Below are 13,380 nucleotides of genomic sequence, written 5' to 3' on the forward strand. Positions count from 1 at the left end.
CAGTATTGGATGGGGCAGTTTTGGAGTATAGGCAGGGGTTTATGGAGACCTCCTCAGGCCTTGATCCCCAGTAGATCAATCCCAAGTCTTCAGTACTACCAAGTGTTGGATGGGGCTGTATAGGAGTAGAGCCAGCAGTTTATGGAGACATCCTCAGGCCAATATTCAGCCCCACTGGAGTGACAGAAAGTCTTCTGTACTACCTAGTATTGAATGGGACAGAATCAGAGTATTGTCAGGGTATTTTCTAGACCTACTTAAGTGTATATTCATCCCCATTTTTATGAAATTTAATGAATTTTTTTTATAATCCAGCACTACAGTGTAGGCAGGCAGGCGCGTAGCAAGCCATATTTTTCGTTTAAGCCTGATAGGTTGCAAAGCTTTATATTTAGATAGTATTGAGGGCTTGCCCAACCTTAGCAACAATCATGTGTAAGCCCATGCTTTTTCTTATAATGGTAGCTACGCCCCTGGCAGGGGTTCATGAAGACCACCTAAGGCCTTATCCCCACTAGTGTGACACTAAGTGGGGTCTCCTTCAATAACCAATGTTGGATAATCTGTACAGGCAGAGATTTCCTTTACCTCCTCAAGCCAATGTTCAGTCCCAACAGTGTGACCCAAAGGGGAGAACAATCTCGGGTCTCCTTCAACAGCAGATGTTGGATAATCTGTAGTAGTATAGGCAGAGATATTCCCAGACCTCCTCAGACCGAATTTCAGTCCCAACAGTGTGATAGAAAGAACTTGATAACCGTTCCCTCAAGAGGACTAAAATCTAGTGAAAGAAGGGCTCATGTGACTTCAGTGCATTACATCAAATCTTATTGATTTAGTGTAATGTAATACAGTAAGATGGCATGTCTCATGCCAAGACTTATCAGGTGAAGGAGGCATGTTGTACATACTACTTACCCGACAAGTATTGATTATAGCTCGAGATTTACTTTCCTAATATGCAAATGCACAGTATCTGAATGTTTAAAACTCAATCTTTCAACCACATCAAGATCTCAGTAGGTGTTTGTTTTTGATTTATAAATAAATGAGCCCCACCCATTTAATGGTGTATTTATTGGTACTAATATTGTAATTCACGAAATGTATGTGATATTTAGTTGTTGACAGAATATTTCCAAATACAGATGCTGGTAGATTTGATAATTTTTGGATGTTTTTTGCTAGTTAAAGCAGCACATCAAAATAGACTGTAGAAAATTGATGTTATGTTATTGTTTAATGTGTTGAAAATATATTATTTTTTCTTATCCTGACCCATGATCTTTTGCTTATCTCCCTTTTCCTTGCGAATGGTAGTGGAACACTTGAATCCCTTGAAGCGGACGTAAAAATACACTCACCAACGAAGTTACCTCCCTTTTCCCGCGTAAACAGTCATGTGACCAGCCTTACTCTCCCTTTCGCCCAAGTGGATGGTTGGCGAAAGCACTGGAGTCCCGTATACGGCATTATATCCTTTTTATTTAGGTCCTATTCTTCAAAATTATGCTGTGTATGGATTTGGCAATAACTATTATGCATTATATGTTAAGAATTTGTAAAAATTATTTGTATTTGTGGCATTTTATTTCATCGTTATGTAACTTTGTTTACATTTCATGAAATCTTGCAGTGTTTGCAGGCACAGGTTATCCGTGGCTCATCCTCACCCCCAATGTCTTTCGTGCATAAAACCATGTTCTTCCAGCTTGCGTTGTACTTATTGTGTTGATTTATCAAATCTACAATTTAATCAATATTTGTCTTATATCTATAGATGTGCCATGGATCAGGTGAGGAAGTCATATCAAGTCACGGCTGATAAAACAGGAGATCAGCCTGCAAACCGTATGTTGATTGCTACCGCGGAGATTCATAATACTGGTGCTATGTTGAGTACGTTGCAGGGGCAGTCTGCTGGTACGGGGGCCAAGAAGAGATCGGCTACAACGCAGTTGACTCCGACTCAGGCTAAGAAAATGACCTCGTCTTCTTCTACGTCGCAGAAGAAAGCATCTGCTACCAGATCGGAGGGTAACACATCTGTGAACCCTCAACGTTCGAGAACATCGAAGGATTCATCTCCTACACATAGCCGTTCTAGATCGAGATCTCATATCTCTCACAGACGTTCGCGAAGTCACTCATCACGAGACAGAGGTTCGCGAAGAGAAGGCTCACATCACAGAGGTTCACGAAGGGATACATCTAGCGACAGAGGTTCGCGAAGAGTAGGCTCACTTCACAGAGGTTCGCGAAGAGATGAATCCACAGATAGAGGTTCACGAAGAGAGGACTCTCAAGATAGTGAAGAGCGTCCACAGATAGAGGAAAGGAGGAATCTTCAGTCGCTAAGGGAGGAAGCGAAAAGGATGATGGAGGTTCGAGAAGGGATACAGGTTCGCAGAAGGATGAATCGCGGAGGCATTGCTCTACCAATCAGGAGATAACTGATGAATAACCAGACTTCGTCTTCCCGGACTCAGAGGTTACAGATTGGATTGAACTTGGAGTCTCCTTCTTTGGATATAGATGAAATCTACACTTATAAGATGCGTAATGACGACTTTAACTCGGTGACTATTCCTCGGATTGAACCTATATCCAAGGTACCTTCTAACCTACGCACAGCTTTGAGAAAGCTACAGACATCTACAAGGTTCGAGAACTCTCAGATCTACAGGCAGATAACAGCAACGCAGACATCTACAGGGTTTGCGAACCCTAGGGTTAACAAACCCTTACATCAACAGGCAGGATGTTGACGTTGACTCTATTACCATACGGCTGAATAAAACGAAGCAATGATGAAAACGGATGGTTTTGTCAGAGTTTAAAACTCAACAAAAACAATCTACAACATGTGCGATCTCTACAGTTACAGCCTGCACATCTCTACAACCTGCACAAACCTTATACCTGTATAGGTTCAGTTTCGGATGACAACCTACTTGGTGAAAGGAATCACTTCATCTATACGGATGCTGAGGTCTTATACCGGGTAGCAGATGGTCTGCGGATATTGTCGTTCACTCACCCACTCCAACCCAACAGAGACGTACTGCATATATGCTGATGACTTCGACTCCAATATGATATCACCTATGAAGTCGATATCTCAAGTACTGGAGAACCTCAAGGCGACCTTTGTAAAGGGCTTAAGGTTAACAACGCCTTGAAGTATCCTTGAACGGACGTCACTCAGCGTGGGGATTAGAATTTATATCCTATCAACTAGGTTCAACATCGGTATTTCTTCAAGATCCATACAGACATACGTCTCGACAGCCTCCTTCGTCATGCTGGTTTATATTATCCACAATGGGAATGCGTGATTTATATCACTGAACAAGAATTTACACTTGGAGCAACCCTTATTCAAGAGGTTTATATGAGCGGCATAGAATTACGCGCGCTTTTACTCAACCAACTAATTGCATCAGATTTTATGGAGGCCAACTTGCTACAACACCGGTGACATCATGCTTGAAGCTGATTGGTCCACGTCAGACAACGCCTCCCACTGACAGAGCAGGCTCCGGCATGTTTTCTGATTTGTAAACAAACCCGTGGTACGGGGGAATACTTCATTGGCAGCCTTGGAAACAGTATACAACTACGGCCTGTCATCATCATGGGAATTTAATAGATGTCTAGCCTTGACAGCAGGATAAACAATGTTTATTTTGGAAGTTGTTGCTGATAAAAGTCAGTATGAGTACCTGTCCCCTACGATGCTACACTGGAGCCAGCCTTGCTATAAATAGACAACACTTCAATGACAACACAGATCGCCTGCGTATATAAGGGGAAGAATGATGTATCATCACTGCAATCAGAGGTTAGCACTTCCAATGGAATGTCCTACCGTTTGGAATATCGTCGGCTCTATGATTATTCATACGAATAACCAAGCCTATCGGCACCTATCTGCAGCATCGAGGTCTACGCAGTGCCGGTTATCGAGACAACGGCATACAGGTTCTTCAAAGTGCCAATCAACTCAGATAGCAGCTGAACTTCACAATTAAGCTGCTCACGCAACTAGGATGACTAGTGAACCTGATGAAGTTGGAGTTAGAATCAAACAAGATCTTCAATTGCTGGGAATAAGAATTATCACAACACAGAATCAAATTGTGGTCCCAGAAGATCATTGGGTCAAGATACAAGCCGTGATTCCACAAGCAGTCATCTCTCCGTTAACACTACGAACATGGCAATGTCAACTCGGTCTACTAACCTTGGTGCAGGACTTGACTGGCACAGGAAGATTACAACTAAGGCTGCTGCAACGGTTCCTGACAAAACATCTGGACAGCATCGACCCTATCTTGCTGCCAGACAATCTTAAGAGGTACCTACTTTGGTGGGCCCACAGGTCGAACGTCTGCGGAGGGACCTATTTACAAGAGTCGGCCTTCAACACACATCTCTACGTAGACGCATTGATACAAGGTTGGGGTGCACATCTCAACAATCAAGTTGCATCAAGTAAGTGGTCCAAACAGAGAAGCATTTTCACATCAATCTGCTGGAGATGAAAGCTGTGACTTAGCCTTACAACTATGGTTGAGCTCACTGATCAACAGAATGCTGATGGTCCACACGGACAACTCTACAGTGGCATTCTCCATAAATCGGCAAGGATCTACAAGATCACCAAGCCTACTACAGCTCACATTCCAGTTGTTTGACGTGTCACATACCCGGAGCCAAGAACGTGCTTGCAGACGCTCTCTCCCGACCACTGCACCCGTCACCTACAGAATGGATACTCCATCCAGAAGCATTTCGGCTCATCATAAGGGAAATAGGATCCCCATGCATAGAGCTGTTTGCCACGAGGTTCAACAAACAACTACAGACATTTGTCTCACCAGTTCCAGATCCTCAAGCCTGGGGAACAGATGCACTGAACATATCATGGGAAGGACTAAACGCTTATGCGTTTCCACCACTGATATTACTACCGTAAGTACTGTTGAAGATCAAACAGACACAGGCGCTACAACTGACCTTGGCGCGCCATACTGGCCAGCGAGATCAGTATGTTTCCTAGACCTAATAGAAGATCTCGGGAAGTCCAACAATCAAGTTACCAGATTGGCCGTACCTACTCATACACCCGTGCACCAAGCAAGTCCACAGGAACCCAACACTGTTCCAGCTACATGTGTGGACCGTATCAAAACATGTTTGAATAAAAGAGGATATTCCGCCAGGGCAGCCAAGGCAGTAACGCTAGCGTTACGCAGATCTACTCGTAACCTATATGATGACAAGTTTGAGACTTGTGCAAGGCGGAAAGACTTCATTACGATGAAAGCTACTCATCCTCAAGTGGTGGAATACCTGTGTCATCTTAGACAGACCAGACATCTGAAAGGTTCAGCATTATCTACATACCTCACCGCCATCAGTAGAGTGATTACCATGAAAATAGGCATCAAGTTGACGAGAGTACCATAATTACTTGCTCTGCTGAGATCTTTTAAACTGGAAGACAATCAAAAGAAGTTCAGAGCTCTGGCCTGGGATCTGAATGTAATTCTACGTCATCTTACAAGTGATGCCTATGAACCTCTAGACCAGACTGCAATCGAGCTGCTGACACAGAAGACTCTGTTCCTGCTTGCGCTAGCGACAGCAGCTCGGATATCAGAGATACATGCGCTGGACTTTGGTCGAACCAGATTCGACACGGGGCAACATGCTGCAATTCATCTAGGACTTAGATGGGACTTCATTGCCAAGAACCAACTACCTGGTCAGCCAGATAGACAGTTCTACGTACCAGCGCTATCTACAATCCTCGGACCGGAGGATATAGAGGACCTATCCTTGTGTCCAGTCAGAGCCCTGAAGATATATCTTCAAAGACTAAGACAAGGAGACGAAAAATTCAAGCGCCTGTTCATCCCATTATCCACAGAGACATCAACTGAAGTCTCAAGAACGACGATATCGGTCTGGATGAGAGCCGTCATATTGAGAGCTTATAAAGCAGCAGGACTAAAACCTCCAAGAGCTTCCAACCCACTAGAAGTCAGAGCATTGGCGTCAACACTGGCTCTGCATGGAAATTGCTCTATATCAGCAATTATGGAGGGCTGCTTTTAGAAGTCAGACACGGCGTTTGCCAACCACTACCTCCGAGACATAGCCACTGAAGACGTCTCAGGCATTCACCAATTTGGGCCTCTCCTTGTAGCACAGCTACTAACAGCTGCACAAAGGCGCTGAGTTGGAAAATCACACCCTTTATCACGTTGACTTGTTGATAACTTTTACTAAAGAAAAGTATTAGTTTGAAAGTCCATGCGCACAGTCTAGGACAGGCTGGCATGAGTGATTAAAGATCCTGTACGGGTAAAGATCTTACCTGTACGTGAAGGGGTTGCAACTCATTTATGATAAAGATCTTATCATAATCTATGGGTTGTTCTAAGATATCTAGTAATAAGAAGATACTAGTTTATCTGAAGCCACATGAATCAAGATGATTCAACTTGTCTGAGATGGAAGTAAGACAAGAAGTGGTCCCCCCGAGTTATAACGGAAGTTAGAAGAATAGGATCTCAGAAATGCCGCTACGCAGTTCCAATGGGGGGGGGTACAGGACGTATCTAAGGACATCTGGCCTGACCCACCACCAATCCGTCGGATTCTATAAGCAAAAGATCATGAGTCAGGATAAGAAAAAATATGTAATTTTTCAAGTAAAATTGATATTTTTATACTTATCCTGACTCATGACATCAAGCCCTCCCGACCTCCCCGCTGGAAACACTTCGGATTGCACAGCAGATCCAGGTGCTTGGGCAGAAAAATCAGGAGAGATTGACAAGTAAGGCTGGTCACATGACTGTTTACACAGGAAAAGGAAGGTAACTCGTGGGTGAGTGTATTTTTACGTCCCCTTCGGGAACTTCAAGGGATTCAAGTGTTCCTCTACCATTCGCAAGGAAAAGGGAGATAGGCAAAAGATCATGAGTCAGGATAAGTATAAAATATCAATTTTACTTGAACAATTACATATTCTCAACAACTGCATGTCAGAGATCTGGTTTGCAGCTGTCATTTAATCAATCAAGTAATTTTGTCGCACTGTCGGTGGTCACCCATTGCACATAAGCTCCAATTTCAAACATGAAAATATAATTTTGTGTTTATGAAGGGATAACTAGTAAAACAGTGTGGAAACTGGTACCTAGACTGGAGTTAACGTCTATACCTCCATAAATTTACATACTTAACCAAAATATTAAACATATCAAAGGTAAACGAAATGAGCAATAATAACTTCAAAGTCCACCTATTTAATTATTAACACAATATAAGTTAAGACACAAAAAACACATTAGACAAGGGGGCGGTGGGGTAGTCAAGTGGTTAAAGCGTCTGCTCGTCACACTGAAGACCCGCGTTTGATTCCCCACATAGGCACAATGTGTGAAGCCCATTCCTGGTGTACCCCACCATGATATTGCTGGAATATTGCTAAAAAGGGTGTAAAATCCAACTCACTCATTAGACAAGGATACCAAATCAGTTACATCAATTGTGGTATCCCCCATGAATATAGATCTGTGAAGATCTGTTAGAATTGATCTTCCATACCATGTTTGTTGTAAGAGGCGATTAACTGGATTGGGTGGTCAGGCTCGCTGACTACATGTTATTGTATCCTAATTGCATAGATTGATGTTCATGCTGTTGATCACTGTTTTGTCTGATCCAGACTCGATTATTTACAGACCGCTGCCGTGTGACTCTCCAAGAATATGTGTTAATGCATTGCTGTACTTTACCTGCTCACTCACTCTCACTCACTCACTCACACTCACTCACTCACTCACTCACTCACTCATTATTCTGAATAGATATGTATCTCATTTGTTGTTTCAGATGTACACTAACTGGACATTCCTGATGGTCCTCCTGGATGCCATTTATCAGAGTGCTGTGCTGTACTTCATAGCTCACCTGGTAAGTCACATGTCTTTGGTGAGGGTATATATGGGTTGTTAGAATGCTCTGTCTGTCAGAGAGCACTCTTCAAACTCAGTTGTGAGGTTATATATGGGTAGTCATAACACTCCTTCTATCAGAGTGCCATCCTCTACTTCATAGCTCACCTGGCAGCAGTACTGAGGGTATATATGCATAGTCATAACACTCTGGTTATCAGAGTGCCTTCCTCTACTTCATAGCTCACCTGGCAGCAGTACTGAGGGTATATATATGGGTAGTCATAACCCTCCGTCTATCAGAGTGCCATCCTCTACTTCATAGCTCACCTGGCAGCAGTACTGAGGGTATATATGGGTAGTCATAACGCTCCGTCTATCAGAGTGCCATCCTCTACTTCATAGCTCACCTGGCAAAAATAATGAGGGTATATATGGGTAGTCATAACACTCCGTCTATCAGAGTGCCATCCTATACTTCATAGCTCACCTGGCAGCAGTACTGAGGGTATATATGGGTAGTTAGAACACTCCGTTTATCAAAGTGCCATCCTCTACTTCATAGCTCACCTGGCAGCAGTACTGAGGGTATATATGGGTAGTCATAACACTCTGTCTATCAGAGTGCCATCCTCAACTTCAGAGCTCACCTGGCAACAGTACTGAGGGTATATATGGGTAGTCATAACGCTCCGCCAGGGGCTTAGATTTAACCGCCAGGGGCGGAGGGGTAGCCTAGTGGTTAAAGCATTAAGCTGAGAGGTAGCCGAAGGCCCAGGTTCAATTCTCCACATGGGTACGATGTGTGAAGCCCTTTTATGGTGTCCCATGATATTGCTGGGATTTTGCTAAAAGCGGCTTAAAACCCAACTCACCCACTATAATAAATCATTGGAATACAGTTTCGTGTGTATGTAAAGCTAGTAGAAAACCTGCTATCTTTTACTGTTCTCCCAAATGAGAATATATATACGCTTTAACTATTCTTAACAACAGTTAGTGCCAAAGTGCCCTTTGAAGACTACTTTGAGAAGCAATTTAGAAGTTGTAAAGATAAAGGAAAATCAAGTTCTGTGGATAGTCAACTTCCTTATTGCAATGAATGCGACGTTTCGGTGTAGATACCAACACCGTTGCTTGATATCCAGAGAACTTGGTTTTCCTTTCAGAACTAAGCCAGAGAACACCGTCACTGGATACAATGTGTTGGTAGATAAATCACAGCTTGATCTGGCAAATCACAGCACCTGTACAGTTAACACAATGGCACCAGATGTTGTGTAAACTAACGTAAATAAAAACACAAAACGGACGAGTCCCTATTGAAAATCAATTGTATCTACATTTTCTAACAACACTGAGTGTTTGGTCAGTGTTCAGGAGTATGTTCCTATGGATTGTGTTTGTAGTAAATATTTCGTTAAATTGTCTGAAGATTAAGGGCATTAATTTTCTATATAGAAAAAGCCCAATCAGTATATTTAAGCTGTTCCCAAGATTTGGGGCTGGTTGTTAATAGAGACATTTATAATGTGGAACATTACATCGTCCGAAAGATTTTCCCTGGTAGTGACGTTGTCATCATTGATCTAGTTTTGCTCCGTAACGGTTATTTACATAATATGTTTAATGATTAAGTGGATGAAGGACATAGTGAAGTAAAGTTCAAATGATTTGTTGCACAATCTGTTCCATTGTTATTGTTAATATTGGAAATGTTAGCAAAAAATAACTTGTGTTTGTGTAGGGATGGAAATTCACCAGTCTGCCAGTCCTTAGTATACCAGTATAAAAAACAAGAATACTCCCTTACGATACCAGAAACAAGAATGGTCCCTTAGGATACCAGTAACAGAGACAAAAATGGCCCGTCGGATATCAGTAACAGAGACAAAAATGGCCCGTCAGTTACCAGTAACAGAGACAAAAATGGCCCTTAGGATACCAGTAACAGAGACAAAAATGGCCCTTTGGAATACCAGTAACAGAAACAAAAATGGCCCTTAGGATACCAGTAACAGAGACAAAAATGGCCCTTAGGATACCAGTAACAGAGACAAAAATGGCCCTTTGGAATACCAGTAACAGAAACAAAAATGGCCCTTAGGATACCAGTAACAGAGACAAAAATGGCCCTTAGGATACCAGTAACAGAGACAAAAATGGCCCTTTGGAATACCAGTAACAGAAACAAAAATGGCCCTTAGGATACCAGTAACAGAGACAAAAATGGCCCTTTGGAATACCAGTAACAGAAACAAAAATGGCCCTAAGATACCAGTAACAGAGACAAAATGGCCCTTAGGATACCAGTAACAGAGACAAAAATGGCCCTTTGGAATACCAGTAACAGAGACAAAAATGGCCCTTCGGATATCAGTAACAGAGACAAAAATCTTCCCTTAAGATATCAGTAACAGAGACAAAAATGGCCCTTCAGAATACCAGTAACAGAGACAAAAATGGCCCTTTGGAATACCAGTAACAGAAACAAAAATGCCCCCTAGGATACCAGTAACAAACAAAAATGGTCCCTTACGATTCCTGTAACAGAAAAGAAAATGGTCCTTCGGGATATCCGTAACATACCAAAATGGTCCCTTATGATACCAGTGTCATAAACAAAAACGGTCCTTGCCAGCTGTCTCGACTGATTTTCTTTCCTGTAATGAGATGAAGGAATTGAAACAGGTGTTTTAGGCTGCCATTGCTTGGCCTGATAGCGATTACCTGAGATGACAGATTGTGCCCCAGGTTGTAAAAGTTTGGGTTGTGTGGGGCATAGCCTGGCTTCATATGTATTTTACCTGACACTTGTTGTCCAGGAGCAAATTATGATTTCACAAATCAAATTGAAAAATTATCTTATATTAGTCATTTTTAGATTCATGTTTCACAACAAATTCAAATTCAATCTTGACATTATCACTTAGTCAAAACAAATTATGTTTTATTATGTGTCATACAGAAATAATGAGGAGAAATTGTGTTTAACATATTTGATCTCTTCCAGTGAGTTTGGGAATCTTGTAATGTTGCTACACTTTCTTGGAAAATTATTATCTTAACAGGGCTATTTGCACTCAGATTATAATGTTTTAACATGTTTCAGTAATACAAGTAGACATTAAATAATCTGATATGTAGACAGCTTCAGCCAATGAACCCTCAACACCCACCCCTCTACGTATTCCCCTAGTATATGTCACGCCTAGCACCCAACCAGCCTTCACTTCCCACCCCTCACATCACACCTCATCCTTCAACTCTCATCCCTCATTCTTCATTCTTCAACCCTCACCCTTCAACCCTCACCTTTCAACCCTCACCTTTCAACCCTCACCCTTCCACCCTCATCCTTCAACTCTCAACCCTCATTCTTCATTCTTCATCCCTCGCCCTTCAACCCTCACCCTTCAACCCTCACCCTTCCACCCTCATCCTTCGACTCTCAACCCTCATTCTTCATCCCTCACCCTTCAACCCTCACCTTTCAACCCTCACCCCTCAACTCTCACCCCGCTGTGTCACAGCAACCGCCCGCCCTTTATTGTACATCGAAGCATACACACACACCACCCACAGTACAGCATCACAGTGTTATTATACAACATTGTAAACCAAAAGTCACTGTGTTCTTTAATCTGAATGGTTGAAAAACATGATCGAATGGTATTCGATTCCCGGAATTTGCAAGACCATTCGATGCGTATTAATACATACAAACATCGCACACACACCATTGTATTGTAGTGGTGACATCATTCAAATCATATTGTGACGTAAAGTCCAAATGACGTCACAAGTAGCTCTTCCAGATGCTACCATGGGAGACAGCTGAAACGTCCGGCTGATGACATTTCACTACTGTACCCCTACTCGATGTCAATAAGTGCAGACACAAAAACGTGTGTGGACCTTTTGTTTTACTCTTGTGTTTACAATGTCTATAACTATCATGTGTTGGCCAATTTCCTGGTGTTATTGAGTATTTGAAGCACGGGAATACTTCATTTGAAACCTCCAGCTAATGCCGTCGGTTCCAATGAATTCCCGTGCTTCAAATACTCAATAACACTCGGAAATTGGCCAACACATGACATTTATATCCTAATTGTCCATGCAGGAGCCTTACAGCAACCAGACACTATGACAACACTATGGTCACAACCCTCCTACAAATTTGCTGTTAGTATTTTCCCCAGTTTTATTAGCTACATTTAAACATTGAAATGAAGCATCTGTGTGAAACGTGTCCTCCCATTACACAGACAGCCAGTTCGCAGACACCTTAAAACAACAACATTTACGGTTCAGTGAATTTTGATTGCAGCAATATAAAAACAGTTTATTTTCGTAAACATTTCGGTTTAACCTTCTAGTCTAATGGGAGTCGGCATCATCATATTGAAAACATTAGCTTAGCTATTAGAAATTGCGACACTGTTGTATCATATTAATCAAATAAAGCCAAATGTGAATCTAAATATTATTCATATGGAGTAAAGAAGTTATACCCGTAGGTGTTACCCTAATTAACCCTTATAGTTCAGTGTCTGTCAATTGGGTGTCTGTCAAATGGTATCCTCCCAAAAGTTAGAAGTCCCAAAAGTTAGACGTGTTAAAACAACAAAGGTTATGGTTGGTTGCACTGAGGTTCACTACACTGTTACCTTCGATGATTAATGGACTAGTCCTAATGTACTAATCCAAACACAAAGGGAAGAGATTGTGGATAATGACAATGACTTTATTTGACATAAAACAAAATAAGTTATTTCAACAAGATAAATATAAATGATCTATGGATGACTTTGTAATGACTTTATTTGGCATTAAAAAAGAAGAAGTTAATTTAACAAGATAATTTAAATGGTCAATCACATCATTCAAGATTTAAGATTTCACATCTTTCACATCATACAGGCAAGAATGTCAACCAAGTCTGAGGAAATGCCAAACTGCATCAAGGAATTCCATGTTTGTCATCCCTCCTGCACACGTCATTGGTTCCCAATTGCACAGATCGCAGTCTCTCTTGCAGACACATCAGCCTGTTCTCAGTTTCCCTGGAACCCTCTTCCTCTTCCACATCGCCAGTGAACAAACTCTCCCTGACTCTCTTCTTGGTGTATGTGTGGCCTTGAAGGAATACCTGAGGAGTACCCTTCTGTGACTTCAGTGACTTCAGTGACTTCACGTATTATACTCTCTGAAGACAAGCCATTGTTTGTTCTTAACCCTTAGTTAGTTATTTGCTTTATTTAGCGTCGCACAGCACAACTAAGGTAAAAAAGGGGGAAAAAATATGAAATAGGTAAAGAGTAATAGAGATTTGGAAACCTGTTTAATTTGATTGTATTTTGTTAATATGTTGCTCTACAACCAACCCATGTTTAAAAAC

At 41.8% G+C, this 13,380-nt stretch overlaps 1 protein-coding gene across 1 annotated transcript in view; it reads left to right on the forward strand.

Moving 5' to 3' along the window:
* LOC124271386 (phospholipid-transporting ATPase VB-like) overlaps positions 1 to 13,380 on the forward strand; it is a 99,923-nt gene that overhangs the window by 56,334 nt on the left and 30,209 nt on the right. Inside the window, exon 21 of the mRNA XM_046706530.1 lies at positions 7,915 to 7,995. Within this exon, the coding sequence (XP_046562486.1) occupies positions 7,915 to 7,995 (81 nt within the window). The remainder of the gene's footprint in view (positions 1 to 7,914; positions 7,996 to 13,380) is intronic.

This window comes from Haliotis rubra, unplaced genomic scaffold (assembly GCF_003918875.1).
Source record: "Haliotis rubra isolate DU_JTF1 unplaced genomic scaffold, ASM391887v1 Scf1025, whole genome shotgun sequence".
NCBI classification, from domain to species: domain Eukaryota; kingdom Metazoa; phylum Mollusca; class Gastropoda; order Lepetellida; family Haliotidae; genus Haliotis; species Haliotis rubra.